At 40.2% G+C, this 16,810-nt stretch overlaps 1 protein-coding gene across 1 annotated transcript in view; it reads right to left on the reverse strand.

Annotated features, from left to right (window-relative positions):
• znf609a (zinc finger protein 609a) overlaps window positions 1-16,810 on the reverse strand; it is a 110,410-nt gene that overhangs the window by 55,830 nt on the left and 37,770 nt on the right. The window contains exon 2 of the mRNA XM_058407749.1: window positions 13,903-14,778. Within this exon, the coding sequence (XP_058263732.1) occupies window positions 13,903-14,646 (744 nt within the window). The 5' untranslated portion in view covers window positions 14,647-14,778. The remainder of the gene's footprint in view (window positions 1-13,902; window positions 14,779-16,810) is intronic.

Raw genomic sequence — 16,810 nt, forward strand, 5'->3', positions numbered from 1 at the left:
AAGAGCGTTAAAGCGGCTATATGTAAAATGAAACACGTGGGTGTCAATGTGCTGCAAAATGCCATTGTTTTGGGTCTTAGAACTCTTTTTACCAGTAGAACGGAAATTGCCATATCGGACATTTTCAATCTGTATCAACAAACGAATGATTTTATCGCCACAAGTCTGATATAAAATGAGTCAGGACTTGTGTGTTTTAACCCTCTGTAGATAACCATACACGGAATTCTAGTGGTTGAAAATAACACCTTCAAATTTTATGAACAAACACTTGGGGCATCTCAGAGAGCAGAAATGGGTTTGATATCAGAATTTACCTTGAAGATAGAAACATCTGTGTGGAAAAATGAACTAGGTTTTGGGTAGAAATACTTATAAAATCTACAATTTCTTAAACCCCTAAGTGTCTACTTTATTAGCAGTCATAAATCACCACTGAAGTGTGACACGACGAAGAAATCCGATGCTGAACTTGAACATTTGTTATGCAAAGCAGGTATATATATTACTGAAGTGAGGAGGTAGCATTTATATCAACAAGCCTGAACTCTACGAGGCTTATAACCCTGATGCACAGTACAATGACTGCGCCGTTCCTAAAATACACACCGTTCATTGTGTACCTGGCTAATGCCTGCCGTGGGAGATGTGATTTACTGTAGCAAGCATTCTTTGTCTCCTGTCTAGTCGGCGATCGAACATGTCGGCTCCGTCTCATTTCAGCTACAGCCGGGACAGCATGGGCGTTCCCTAGTCTGCCTGCTGAGCTTAAAATACCCCGAGGCTGCATTCAGAGTGTGCAGTGAGCAAGTTTAACAGTTTGTCCATTCTGACTGTAGCACTGTGTCCGTGACACACTGGGTAGGTGGGAGGGTGGTGAGAGGGTGATGGGGATGGGGGGGGGGCTTGTGAGACAGAATGAAAGGATAAAAAGACGGGGCGGAGGTTAGACGGATTGATTCGGGCAAACAAAAGTGAAGATTTATGGTGGATGGTGGAGAGTGAAAAGCTTGGTGTGTTTATGAATGAGCGGTGGGGAAAAGGGGGGGGCGTGTGGGGATCTGAGGGCTGATCAAGAAAAATGTCAGCACAGTAAGAGAGAAGAGAAGAGAAGAGAAGAGAATGAGAAAAGAGCATAAGAGAAGAGAATGAGAAGAGAATGAGAAAAAAGAAGACAATGAGAAGAGAATGAGAAAAGAATGAGAAGAGAAGAGCATGGTATGAGAAGAGAATGAGAAAAGAAAAGAGCATGAGAACAGAGAAGGAGAAAAGAGAAGAGGAGAAGAGAAAAGAGCATGAGATAAGAGAATGAGAAGAAAAGGGCATGATATGAGAAGAGAAGGAGAAAAGAGAAGAGAAAAGAGCATGAGAGAAGAGATAATATAATAAAAGGAAGAGAAGATATAATAAAAAGAAGAGAAAAGGGAAGAGAATGAGAAAAGAATGAGAAGGAAATGAAAAAGGAGCATGATATGAGAAGAGAATAAGAAAAGAAAAGAGAAGAGAATAAAAGAGAATGATATGAGATGAGAAGAGAAAAGAGGAGAATGAGAAAAAATTACAGAAGAAAATGAGAAGAGAAGAGAAGAAAATGAGAAGAGAATGAGGAAAAAATGAAAAGAAAAAATGAGAAGAGAAGAAAATGAGAAGAGAATGAGGAAAAAATGAAAAGAAAAGAAAATGAGAAGAGAATGAGGAAAAAATGAAAAGAGAAAATGAGAAGAGAAGAAAATGAGAAAAAATGAAAAAAATGAGAAGAAAATGAGGAGAAGAGAAGAGAAGAAAATGAGAAGAGAATGAGGAAAAAATGAAAAGAAAAAATAAGAGAAGAGAAGAAAATGAGAAGAGAATGAGGAAAAAATGAAAAGAAAAAATGAGAAGAGAAGAGAAGAAAATGAGAAGAGAATGAGGAAAAAATGAAAAGAAAAAATAAGAGAAGAGAAGAAAATGAGAAGAGAATGAGGAAAAAATTAAAAGAGAAAATGAGAAGAGAAGAGAAGAAAATAAGAGAATGAGGAAAAACTGAAGAGAAAATGAGAAGAGAAGAGAAGAAAATGAGAAAAAATGAAAAAAATGAGAAGAAAATGAGGAGAAGAGAAGAGAAGAGAAGAGAAGAGAAGAGAAGAGAAGAGAAGAGAAGAGAAGAGAAGAGAAGAGAAGAGAAGAGAAGAGAAGGAGAGTGAGAGTGAGGACACATTCCAGGAAAGGTTCAGCTTCCCCCTCCTCCTCCTAACTGGGACAGCTTTGTTCTAATGGAGCGCAGGCTTCCTGGCCTCGCTGAACTCTGGAGTGATTTCGCTGGGGAAAAAGAGAAGGCTGAACCGCTTCGCGTTGATTAGCAACCAGGGCTGTGGGATTCATGGTGTAATAGGAGTCACGACTTTTGAGCTAGGAACTCAGATCATGGTTCTTTGAACAGTTTTGTAACGAACAATCCACTAATTAAACTCGTTACGTTACTGTGGAGCCGTGCGGAATTTACACTTTCTTGTTTCAGAACGACTGATTTACTGTCGCATTTACACCACAATATCCAAACTCTCACCCTTCAAAGAAAACTGATCAGGGGATTCTCTAACATCTTTCACTACAACAGCCAAACTTATTATCTTTTAAACCAAGAGACGAGCAAGAGAACAGCAAGAGAAGAGAAACAAAGAACATGAGAAGAGAAGAGTAGACGAAAATAATCTCTTTTCTTGTACTGAAGAGAAGATAAAGAGCAAAACAAAGGAAATAGCACAAGAAGAGAAGAGCATGAGAAGAGAAGAGGAAACAAAGAGCAAGAGAAGAGAAGAGCATGAGAAGAGCAGAGAAACAAAGAGCAAGAGAAGAGAAACAAAGAACATGAGAAGCGAAGAGCACAAGAAGACAAGAGTAAGAGAAGAGAAATGAAGAGCATGAGAAAAGTAAGAGAAGAGAAACAAAGAGCAAGAGAAGAGCATGAGAAGAGCACAGAAACAATGAGCATGAGAAGAGAAGAGCACAAGATGTGAAGCGAAGCGAAGAGAAGAGAAGAGAAGAGAAGAGAAGAGAAGAGAAGAGAAGAGAAGAGAAGAGAAGAGAAGAGAAGAGAAGAGAAGAGAAGAGAATTTGTAACTACAGCAGTCATATTTATTCTCTCTCTAAAACGAGACTCGACTTTAAACACGATTTCTCCTTCGTTGCTATAAAAAGAGCCGGTGTGAAGACGTGTCCACCCATTTAATGAGAGACAGATGGACATGTCCTTCACTCAGAAACCCGGTGCACCTCTAACTGTTTCTTTTATTTTAAATCCTATTCAAATTTCATTCAATCCATTTCCACTCTTTTTTACCATTTCCCCTTAAAACTCATGATTTCCATCATCTCCTCTGAAGCACCCTTTTAGTGGCACTACCACTTTTCCCTTTTTCTTTTTAAAAGATATGCACAATTTTGTCACCACCATTAAGTGACTGGTGACTAATTCACACAACCTGTGTGTGCGTTTTCTTCCTTCACACAGTGTGTTCTTCATGTTTGTGACACACACATGGAGGGAGGCCCATGCAGCTCTCACTCACTCACCCCCCATCATCCACTTCATATATTCACTCATCACTGGTTCAGAAACTGGGAAATGAATATTCAGTACATAATATTAAACATTTGTTTAAAGCAAATTGGTTTCTTCAAACTGCAAGAGGAGATTCAGGCCTAAAAAATTCCCTCACATTGATCCTCTTCCTGTACTTCTCCATCCTTTTCCTCCTCTTCCTCCTCCTCTTCTTCTTCCTCTTCTCCTTTTCTTCTTCTTCTTCTTTTTCTCCCTCTTCCTCTACATCATCTTCTTCCTTTTCCTCCTCTTCTTCTTCTTCTTCCCCTACTCCTCCTTCTCTTCCTCCTCCTCCTCCCTCTACTTCTTCCTCTTCTTCTACTTCATCCTCTTCTTCTTCTATTCCTCTTTCTCCTTTTCCTCTTCTTCCACCTCTTCTTCTTAAAGTTCTCCTTTCTCTTCTTCTTCCCCTTCCCCTTCCTCCTCTTCTCCTTTCTCTTCTTTTTCTTCTTCCTCTACTTCTTCTTCCTCCTCCATTTCTTCCTCTTGTCCTTTTTTCTCCTTTTCTTCTTCCTCTACTTCTTCTTCTTCCTCCTCTTTTTCTCCCTCTTCCTCTACTTCTTTATCATCTTCTTCCTTTTCCTCCTCTTCTTCTTCCTCTACTCCTCCTTCTCTTCCTCCCTCTACTTTTTCCTCTTCCTTATTTTCTTCTTCATCCTCTTCTACTCCATCCTCTTCTTCTTCTATTCCTCTTTCTCCTTTTCCTCTTCTTCCACCTCTTCTTCTTAAACTTCTCCTTTCTCTTCTTCTTCCTCTTCCCCTTCCTCCTCTTCTTTTTAATCTTGTCCTTTCTCTTCTTTTTCTTCTTCATGTGTGTGTTCATTAGTCACAGCAACAACAAAAAAAATGATGGAAAAGTAAAGCTTATTTTTGTTCACCGTTGCTTTCAGCTGAACTGCATCGAGAAGATCGCAAAGCTTCTTTTTCCCGCCGCTCTATTAGCAACCTAGACAGCATTCCGTCTCTCATTTAAATTCTTTCAGTCGTTTTTTTTGTGTGTGTCCATTTCTTTATACTTTAAATGTTAGTTTGTCTTTGAGACTCGGGTATGTCGCTTTAGAAAGCTAAACATCATGAAGATATTCTTTGAAGAAATTTGTAGTTCTTCAAATATCTCAAACTTTTCATGCCCTTAAAGTGTCCTTCCAGCGATACCTTCCATATCACGCTCACACACACACACACACACACACACACACCTCTTAAGTGCCATTGCAACAGTAATGACAAAGACGGAAAAAAAAATTCCCCTGCCCATCTTTTCCCATCACAGGCCCATGGTGTAGAAAAGCAGAGTGCCGTCAGTCTGATCTTACCCTCCCCTCATTTCTCCTCTCTTCCTGCAGTGCTGGTGGTGTGTGCCTCTTTTCTCCTGTCCTTCCCTCCCCCACTCTTCTGCTTTTCTCTCACTACTCGCACATTGAGAGGCGAAAAAAGGAGGGCTCGCTGGAAACGTGCTGGCTGACAATGGAGCACAGCTGCTCGGACTGCGGACGGGGCTTTCATGGGCTGAATTAGCAGTGCCAGCTAGCTTCTTTCTCTCCCCCCCCTCCCTCTTTCACTTTCTCCTCTTCCCCTCATGCTCTCTTTTCTCCCCTCCCCCACAGTGAACTCCACAGCCATACACACACACACACACACACACACACCGAGCTTACAGCGAGAGAGAGAGAGAGAGAGAGAGAGAGAGAGAGAGAGAGAGAGAGAAGGAGAAAGGATAGAAAGGCAGAGGGAGGGGAGACCGAGGCAGCCATGAAAGGGCTTTGTTTCTCAGTCCTGTGATCGCTTTTATAGGCCTATCAGCCATGCCCCATGTCCTCACCATTCATCAGAGCCATGCTGGAAGCTGCCCTTTTATGCTCATGCACAACCGGCTTGCCCTGCCCAATTCCTCAATCATTGTAAGAGCTCAGAGGAAAAAAACACACACACACACAACTGCTGCCGCTTCCACCATTTCATCTCCCTCAACCCTCAGTACATGTTACAGCACCACACTACGAATGATAACAGATCCTCACCCAGATTTAAACCTCGCTGAAAAACATCGGCAGACCATCACAACCAGCACCACGGCATGCCGGGGGGTGGGGGGGTTTCTACAGGAGTATCTTTAGCATTGACTACTTATTTTAATTCGACGTGGCTTGATTTGCGATTGTGTATGCAAAACAAATCCATCCTGACTCTTCCGCTCTGTCAGAGCCAGAGAAAGCGAAAGAGTCATCAATCCTCCTCGTCTGCCAAGCTAGCAAACTAAAAACCTCACCGCCTCACACACACACACTCACACACCTCATTCGTAGTCTTTCCTCTTGGACGATCTCATCAATCACGCAGCCACGTGTTACATTACATTGCAGAAGTTAATACATCACACCGAATGATTATTACATAACGCTGAATATTTTACTTAATAAACAATATTAAACCCGTATATCCGTACTCTACAACATAATCCACGTCTACGCCCTACATAGTGAACTACATGCACTGATATTTAAGCTAGGAAAAATAATGCGGTGGGGAAAATAGTGCAGAATCACTAATAACACCGTCAAAGTTATCCTCTCTGTCTTTATATATTTACTAGTGGAAGATTAAACGGTGATCCTGCTCTCACTGAAAAAGAAAAAAAACAACTATTGCTGCTCAATAAAGCACATCAGATTAAGTATTTTTTCACTCTTGTTGCTGCTGTTTTTCTGACACTTGGCCCAACACCAGTCTTATTTACATTCCTGGCATCTGACTCCTATTTAGTTGAAGGTTAAGGGCCTTGCGTGACATCCCTAAGATTTGATCTCCCAACCTTCTGATCAGTGATCCACTGAGCTTCCACTTCCTCACAAAGAAACTCATCAATTTACTCAGTGCAAAAGTTAACCGGTCTGACTCCATGCCAAGTCGAGTCCCTTTTATTATTACTGTAGTTATTATCATCAGCATGTCGGAAATATCCTTATAATATACCTCGCGTACACCGATCAGGCATAACATTATGACCACCCACCTAATATCATGTCGGTCCCTTTTTTTGCTGCCAGGACAGCCCTGACCCGTCCTGCACTGTGTATTCTGACACCTTTCTATCAGAACCAGCATTAACTTCTTCAGCAATTTCAGCAACAGTAGCTCGTCTGTTGGATCGGATCACACGGGCCAGCCTTCGCTCTCCACACACATCAATGAGCCTTGGCCACCCATGACCCTGTCACGGGTTCACCACTGCTCCTTCCTTGGACCACCTTTGATAGATACTGACCACTGCAGACCGGGAACACCCCACAAGAGCTTTGGTCCTTCGTCAAACTCGCTCAAATCCTTACGCTTGTCCATTTTTCCTGCTTCTAACACATCAACTTTGAGGACAAAATGTTCACTTGCTGCCTAATATATCCCACCCACTAACAGGTGCCAGGATGAGGAGATCATCAGTCTTATTCACTTCACCAGTGGTCATAATGTTATGGCTGATTAGTGTATAAAAAAGCCTTTGAAGAAAAACTATAAGACATTTGACCTTGCTGTGATCTTGACCATTGTGAAATCACATAGGGATGCTGGTACTGATGGGAAATAGAGTAGAACTACAGTATGACATTTAGGTGATTAAAACATGTACAGTAGAATAATGCAGTGGTAACGTGTCTGTTATAAATCGTCAACATGTTGAAATCATGTCTCAGCTTTTTGTTATGATTTTATCCAGGTTTTTGAGCGTATGAGATCAAATCATGTTTGGTGTATAACACATGTAGGTGTTACTGTTACTCCGTCCAATCACGTGGATCCGATAGACGTATTTGGATTAAATAAATTCAGCAAGCTTTATTTCAGTGTGTTTGGATTAATTCCACAATCTAATAAGTTCTAATCAGGAACAATAGAAGAACACGAACACACAAATGGACAGACGGCAAAAAAAGAAAAAAGAAAAAAAAAAAAAGAAATTCAAACAGCCAGAAATTCTGAACCGAGATCCTAAACATGAAGGTGGAGGTAAGAAGGCTGCCGTCACTGAAGTAAAACTATTTCAGACGTTTGACCTTGCTGTGACCTTGACCCTGTCTGGATTGGTGCCAAAATCTCAATCCGTTCATATATTATTTTGGATATTTGTGGATAAATCCTAGAAACATTCAACCACTCCTTCATGAGATATTGAAATCTCTCATAAATATGACAAAAAAAGGAAGAAAAAACAGTTCCAAATGATAAATAATTAATGTATTAATATCCCCAAAAAAAAAAAAAAAATCTGTTAAATATATATATAAAACATACCCCTTGCAAATCTGTAAAATGTTAATCATTTAAAAGAAATAAAAATTTGTAATAAAACTGTACAGGAAAAAACATTGCCTCATGAAGAACTACTGTTAATGATCCATGTTTTAATGACACCGGTTCATTTGTGTAAATTCAGTTATTCATTTCATCTCTTGTGGACTATCCGTTATGTGAAATAATCCGTTTATTCAGCACAAAACTAACATAAATAAAGAAATAAACTGAAATTTAAAAGATTTCTCTTATTTCTTTTAAATTAACATTTTCCAGATTCAGCAAAAGGGGATGTAAATTTATGACCTCAATTTTATGTATTTTTTTTTTAAATATTAGGATAATATATCAAATTCTTTGGTTTTTCCAGGGTTTAAATGCGCCGTTACAGCTCCGACAAAATGTCAACAATTTACCTTCAAATAAATCTACAAAGTGATTGAATGCAGGATGAACTGGGAGGAGAAGAAACCAGGACCCAGACTTGCTATTTGATGATCCTGAAACCAGGCTCTCCCAAACCACACCATGATAAATAGAAACCTAATCTTGTTGCCGCATGTCAGCCAGGATTATGCCAAGCTATTGGTCTTGCGAGCCTCCGAACACGCTGTGAGAACCCATTCCCCCCAAATAATTAATTCTTGAGAAATATGAGAAAAATGGAATCTACGAGGCTTCCGAGTCCACGAGGACGAGCTGGAAAGGTGAAAAATAGACGGAGGTATCAGTTATCTGGTTCCCTTTTAAGATAAAGGAAAGCATGCCTATGCCTGTTCAAAGACTTCTGCAGCAAAGCAGAATACTGGACGTTTTGTACCGAAAACAATACTTTTGTTTGTTTTTGTTTGTTTCTCAAGGCAGGGGTGGGGGACGCTTCCTAAAACGATTCTAACCTAAGCGATGACGGCGAAGCCTCGAAGAAACTAACAGCTAACGATTCACCAAAACGCTGATCTGAATTGTGTGGAAGCAGGGTCAAAGTAATCCCTAACACAATACGAGAATAACAGGAAAAGATATCACGCCTTTTCAGAAGCACAAGACGTGGAATCTCAGGCATTATAGCAGTTCCAGACCTTTCACTCGGCTTAATCTGGTAAGACATTATTCACTGCCGCTTGGCAAATCCACTGGGCTGTGCACAATGGCAGCTAATTCCCCAGTTGAGCTAGCAATGAGGACTAGCGGGGTGTGGATTAGCTGCACGCCAGCTCGCTTTAGGGTCAAGCAGAGAGCCAGATGTTGGACACTTACTCGTTTCCACACACGGCGTAACCTTCAGCGCTTTGACGAGAATTTCCTGGACTGCCGTCCAGCTTCGATATAAAGCTAGCGACGCCAGTCCGTCAGCAGCGCGGGTATGAGCTCATGACTTGCTTTGTTTTGTGCTTAATGGTTAAACTGCTGATGGAAAAACTACGTTCAGCTAGGGTTGAGTGTTCTTTTTGTTAACACAACAAAAACACACTTTTTTTTTTAAACAAAAAATCTTTACATGAACAAAAGCCAAAAACTTTCTACTCCATAAGATCAAAAAAATTTTGTTTTAAGGAAATGAACTGAAGCGAGCTTTCCAAACACAACGAATATTCCCATTGAGGTTTATACTGAACGCTGGATAAAATGACCCAATATCTTGGATGGTTATAGAGCTCTCTCTCTCTCTCTCTGACAAATGCCTTTTTTTTTCTTTTCCTCAGAATACATTATTGGCTGTTAGTTTTATTACACTTCCTCCCGCAGATCCGTGCGTCCAAATAAAAATCCCAACAGCTTCCTTACTACTTCTCTACCTCTGACTAAATCACTCGAGTGTCTCCATGAAAATAACCCACATGAGCTCCATTTTGATGTGGCTTTTCAAAAATCAACCCAAGCAGTTTAGAATCCAAACGCTATAATCCAGATGGCACTGATGGAGATGGTAAACGTTAGAAGAAGAAGAAGAAGAAAAAAAAAAAGACCTGCCAGATCCCTGAACTATTCATCCATGCTCTCAATTATCCACCAGCTCATTTCAAAGGAAGCAGCTACCACTTAAAGAATTGCACGCACTTCAATGGCTCGTATTCAGAATGGAGCGGAGCCTGTAACCACAATGGAGGCTTGTTTACTCGGTGGAAATCCTGCTGCATTAGTTAGCAATCGGAGAAGACAAATGGAAATGTCTACAGCTCGCGGATAAAATGGCACAAGTCTGTCGTTTCCTCACACGTTCTCGATTCATCTGCTTTTGATTTAGGTTTCAAGATCTTAAACGAACGCTGTATCTACAGAAAAGTGTGGTGGGGGTGAGGGGTTGTGGGGGTAGGTTGGGCTAAGGGGTTTGGATTTACTTGAGTCAAAACTGACACTCCGGCACTCTTTAAAAGAAAAAAAGAAAAATCTTTTCCTCAAACACAATATTTGCCTTTTCGAAGAGGTGGGAAAAAAACCCATTCCTTAGCTTGCTATTCTTTTTAACCTCACTTAGAACCACTGCATCGGCACCCAATTTAAGGCTGTGTTCGGCAGATAAGAAACAGGACCGCGTCTGGAGCTAGCCGGTGTTATTCTGACTGGAAAATGTGTCCATGTGCCATGTTTGCAGATGCCAGTCTGGTAGAAAAGCCTAGCGTGACCCAACAGTCTCACATTCCAGCGTGGCCCGAGCGAGAGTGAGGTTTCTGCGGGAAGAGAAAGCAGCCGCTTCGACAGCCCGCTCCGATCCGGCTGCACCGTGGGGATGCGGAAACCATAAACCACTTTAGAGAGGGCTGAAAAGCAGGTCTGGTTCTCCTCCGTCATCCGATAGCATCCGCTCGCACCTCCGCTCGGGCGTGTTTGTCAGAGAGCAAGACACGTGGGAAGAGATTTCACATTTGTGTTTCTTCTGCTTTCGCGCTACCTCCGATTCCGCCAAAAACAAAGCCGTTCTGCGAGGAACGGTGCGGATGGAAGCGGGAGCATTAGCGGCAGCTGTGAATGGAGAATAGCGAGGGCAAAACCGTGATTTACTCAGGAGAATGACTTTCCTTTCTATCGACCATTCAGCTGGATGAGAAGAGAGTTACACCAGACTCCTCAATCATAAGCAACCTATATTTAGACTCTTCAGCCTTACGTTATTAGACAGCGCAGCTTCAGGTTGTCAAGACCAGGCACATAGCAGAGTCACATTGTTATTAAAACTAGCAGATGGAAAGCTCCGAATAAAACTAAACTAAACACAGAGCAGAAAAGTCAAACAAAGTAAGGCACAATCCTCAAAGTATCCTCGATCCGAGGAAGGGTTCGAACAACAAGGATTTTTTTTTTAAGGCAGTAAATTTCTCTTTACACCTGATTTGGCTCGTCAGTGGAAAGCAAATGGAGCAGAGGTACTGAAACATTGAATTAGGTTGCAGCAGTTCTCAGAGAGAAGCAGGTTCGGGAGCCAAAAGCAAATCCAGGCTTAACTGCTGATCATACACCGAGAAGCCTTGGCTAGCATTCCAGATCATTTGAATTCCCTTAATAAACAAAACTTCAAACTTGGCACTGGTTTCAGAGCAAATCACTAAAGCTTCGTAGAGCGTGACTAGAAAAAAAAATCGACAGTAAAAGATTCATACAGGGATTTTGTGTGTGTGTGTGTGTGTTTGTGTGTTTTGTAAATGGCTCCACATTGCACAATTAACTGGTTTTAACACAATCACAGCATGGAACACGGCTGATGGATTAAGTCTTTACTATAAATTGTCGGGTGCTACTCCACAGCTGAAGAACAGCTGCCGTTCTTACTGGAAGACTTCTGAAGCTCGTCCTTATTTTGGCATGCACGTTTATTGTTCGGGATCCATCATCGTTTGGGAGATTTAGCAGAATGTTATCTTCACTCCATTATGACCCAAGTGAGAGAAGGTTGCGTGGGATGTTTTTGGATGACAGACACACAAGAGAAGTGCAACTGTTCAGATGGGAGTGAATTTAATTCCAGGGGGAACGTGACAGAAAATTAAGCAGCATTTAGGAATTTGAGATAGATAAAGTGTTTAGGAACATGAGAAAGATCAGAGAATTGTGCAGATATATGGTGGATATTGTGTAGATATTTTTTATATATATATATATATATCTTTTTTTTTTTTTAAGATATTTTGTGGACATTTTGAAGATACTTTTGGTGAATATTTGGTGGATAATTTGTACATAGTTCATGGAAATTTTGTTGATTTTTGGTGAATATTTTGTGGACATTTTTTAGACATTTTGAAGTATTTTTGTTGGATATTTTGTAGATATTTGGTGGATATTTCATATATATATATATTTTGTGGACATTTTGTAGATATGTTTGTTGGATATTTGGTGAATATTTGGTAGATATTTTTTAGATATTTTGTAGACATTTGGCAGATATTTTTGTTGGATATTTTGTAAATATTTGGTGAATATTTTGTAGATATTTTGTGGATATTTTGTAGATATTTGGCGGATATTTGGTGAATAATTTGTAGATATTTGGTATATATTTTGTAGATATTTGGTGGATATTTGGTCAATATTTGTTGAATATTTTGTAGATATTGGGTGAATTTTTGGTGAATATTTTGACAATATCTGGTGAATATTTGGTGGATATTTGGTAGATATTTGGTGGATATTTTGTAAACAAATCATAGTTTCTCATTTTGGAGTTTCTTTCCAGAACTTTATTAAACTAAGATGCTTCAAACAGCACACTGCAAAAAATTCGGCACATTACAGATCTGTGGTTTCTTTAAAAACATCCAGTCAGGTTTCAGTCTCAGTATATTGATGTTGCCAGATACTGCAGAACTGATGTCAGATAGTTGCACACACATGGTTGCACATTATACTGTAAGTCGTGACACATCATTTAGTTCAGATTTCATGTTAGATATCCTCATGCTCAATAACAAATTAAGAGCAACACGGGACAGTACTAAAAAAAAATAATACGATTTTTTTTCTACAGGCTCTATTAATTTCTCCCAACAACTGTCTGGCTCATATACAGAATATTGCAATATGTTGTTGGAATACTGAAGAGACGCAGAGCCAATAATTTTGTGTAATAGACAAAGTTGGCCTCAAGGGTAGAAAACTCTGTCTGCCTGACAACTGCATCCATAAAAAAATAATAAGCCACTTGCAAAAAAAATAAAAAATCTACACTGATTTTGTTTTTGATCGCTTCAGCAGTCTGAACCTGTTCAAAACCATTCAGAAATACAGCAGTTCTGTTTCCTCATAAACGCTGACCTGTCACGATGAACAAGATCAAGCGCTTTCATAAATTCTCCCTCTTTTTTTTTTTACGGGTCAATAAACGCTAGATCCGTATCAGATCATAACGTCGATAAATCACTTTTAATCCCGCTTCCCGACGCCTGAATAACAGTGGGGTGTTTTGTTAGATGAGCCGATAAGGCAATTTGGAATGGTTTAATGAATATATCAAAATAATAACTCTCAAAATCATAGCAGCTCCATAAATCACAAAGAAATCTGAAGGGCAAAGTGAGAGGAGGAGTTTCTCAGGAACATAACATAACATAATTCTGAGAAAATCTTTCAAATTCCAGCTGATTTCCGAGGCTGGGAATGCGTCGCTCTTGTTTGGGCTGATGAACGTCAATCCGTTTACCCAAATTCATGCTGACGAGAGAATTTCTGTTGTGAGTGGAAATATGTTAAGTAGATCTCTAACAATGGCTCAGCAACATGGCTAGAATGGAGCTTTGGTTGGGTTTGAACCTGAATATGGGACGTCTGAGTTCTACAAGTTTATTAATACAGTGTAAAGGGGGGGGGGGGGTCTGTGATATCTGGTTGGTTGTGTAGGTTCCCGCTTGTCTGCCAGTAGACACCCAGATACCGCTACAATTTTTACTGTAATTTCTTCACAATTTGATTAAAAAAGCATGCATTACAGATGAAAAATTTTGGATTCATTCAGAGTCTTTAGTACTTTCCAGAAATCACCGAAAGGCAACAGAAATACGGACGCAGCTTCAAATCAACTCTTAAAGCCCAGTGTTACTCACCTTTTCACTTTTGATTTTCTTCAAGTTCCTACAGTCGGTGTTCTCCATCTCTTCAGGTTCACTTTTAATAGTCAAAGGAGGAACTATTCCAGCAGCATCGATGGCGATATTCCCAATTTGTTCAGCACAGGTTAGGTCTGAGTTTTGCCTTCCCTCGAACGGGGTATTGCGCGATGCTCCTAAGGTTAAAACTGGAGCTGCTGTGTCCTTTTCTGTAGTCACATTTCCAGATGCTACTCCTTCAGTTTTGTCCTTTTTATTTTTCCCGGTTCCTCCGTCTTTGTCCTTCTTTCCACTTGAAACGTTGCGGGAAGTCTTGTTACTCTTATCGGCACCCTTGCCAGAGCTGGCTATGGCTCCCGTAGCCGTGCCCGAAGCAGGGCCCGTACCCTCGCTCTGGGCCCGAGCCTGCGACTCTTTCTTAGCCCCGTCTGGGGTCGAGGACTTGCTAGAATCCTTTGAGTTTTTGTTACGCTTCGATTTAGACTTACCATCCTTGCCCTGAGCAGGCACAGGACTTACGAATTTGATATTGTCCGGCAAAGCTGCTACAGCGCTAGGTGGTGCGGCCATTCCTCCCCCGTCCTTAGTGGCAGACATCTCAAGCTTGTCCTTCTCTAGATCGGCGTCAAGGTCGATGATCAGATTGCCAACTCCAATGTCCCATTCATCTCCGCTGTCGTAAGTGTCCACCGCATTCGAGTCCACACCTTTCCCGCCTGCAGTGCCACTACTTAGGGACATCTTATTGCCAACGGCCCAAGCGTGCCGGAGTGGGGTCTGACCTTCTCAGACGATCTGCGGCAGTGAGAAATGCTGTTCCAGTAGCCTCAGGGTTGTTTCGGTTTCCACTTCCCAAATGCCCACATTTTTGCCCTGGAAACAAAAATATTGCAGAGTTAAATTAGTTGAAATATCAGTTTAAATATTTTAGGCATATAAAAACACTATATTTATATCTTCATTTTAAGACAATGAATTTCTTTTCTTTTAAGAGTTAACAATTTTATTCCTTTTAAATTTTTTGGTTTGTGACCATTCCATTAAAAATTCACTTCAGGCCGGCGTCCAACTTATCATTTTTCACGTAGCTCCCCATTAATAAAAGTCTCTACACACTGAAAATGACAAAATCTAACAAAACACATTTCAGCTCTTCAGGGTGAGTACTGAACCTATCTGTCTTTTTTTATTTCTGACTGCTGCACACCGTCGTCGTCTCCGAGGCCTTTTAAAGAAGCATCTAGAAAAATCGTTCAGGAATCTATTGCAGCACAAACAATCTGATGTAATCACCGACTGAAATGAACAAGTAGACTCCGGGCACATAGCGCAGTCAATGACTCACAATGCAGTCCAAGTCTTAGATAAGGCTCGTCAGGCTGAGACACGAAATTTGTAGGAATCCGTTTACGGAGCATTACTGTGATTACAGCTTGTTATATCATTATGATTTAATATAAGAATGGAGTAAATTCCTATAACGCAAAGCAAATCATCAACAGTTCCGATCATCAGCGCTGGCGGTCACTGCTGTCACATGTGTACCCATTACATGTGGAAAAGAAAAAATATGAATAAGCGTTCCAATTAATTAGTGTTAAGGCCAAACCCTGCGTGATCTGTTATTACAATCAAAATCACTGCCAACAGCTCTTTCAGCTGAAAAAAACCTATATTTTAATGGACAAAACAGCCAGTTCCTATTGTTCTCAACTACAGGGAACTATGGGTAGGTTTAAGGGGAAGTGATGCTGAAATTGTTTGAAATGACCCAAACAGGAATAAGATTCATGCTAATCCGATTATTGGCATCAAACCCTCAATTTTCAGGTAATCGGACGCAAAAATAACCTCCGGATCAGGAAGCTGTGGGCTGATGTGATGTTCTGAATTTTGGAGGGCAGATTGGACAATGTCAGACTTCCTGTTTCTGTACCACACACAGGATGAAGGGTTTCATGTGAATGTATGAGAGTGGAGGAGTAAAGGTGAATTTTCATTCTAATGTGTTCATGGAAATTTTGTTAAAAAGAAACAGAGAGAGAGAGTCTACAAACACACACACATGGGGATAGATAGATAGATAGATAGATAGATAGATAGATAGATAGATAGATAGATAGATAGATAGATAGATAGATAGATCTACAAACACACTCAGGGAGAACAGACAGACAGACAGATTAACACACACACAAGAAGAATAGATAGATAGATAGATAGACAGATAGATAGACAGATAGATAGACAGATAGACAGATAGATAGATAGATAGATAGATAGATAGATAGATAGATAGATAGATAGATAGATAGATAGATAGATCTACAAACACACTCAGGGAGAACAGACAGACAGACAGACAGACAAACACACACACAAGAAGAATAGATAGATAGATAGATAGATAGATAGATAGATAGATAGATAGATAGATAGATAGATAGATAGATAGATAGATCTACAAACACTCAGGGAGAACAGACAGACAGACAGACAGACAGACAAACACACACACAAGAAGAATAGATAGATAGATAGATAGATAGATAGATAGATAGATAGATAGATAGATAGATAGATAGATAGATAGATAGATACACACAAACAAGGACAATAGACAGACAGATAGATATTTTTACACAATCACACAATATCTTTATAAATATACACCCCTTTTTTATTCATAAAGCTCTAAACACAAAACCAAACAGTACATGTAACTCTGATGAGAAGGAAACGGCAAAAGTTCATTATTTCACTTCAATTCAATTCGAATACACTCTTTTCCATTCCCGTGTCATTTACTGCACACTTATGCACATTCCTGCTTCCAAACAAAATCCCCTTCATCAGATGTTAATTAAGCAACCATCAGCAATTAAAAGTGACACGAGGCGAGTAC

The sequence above is a fragment of the Hemibagrus wyckioides genome, linkage group LG14, assembly GCF_019097595.1.
Source record: "Hemibagrus wyckioides isolate EC202008001 linkage group LG14, SWU_Hwy_1.0, whole genome shotgun sequence".
Classification (NCBI taxonomy): Eukaryota; Metazoa; Chordata; class Actinopteri; order Siluriformes; family Bagridae; genus Hemibagrus; species Hemibagrus wyckioides.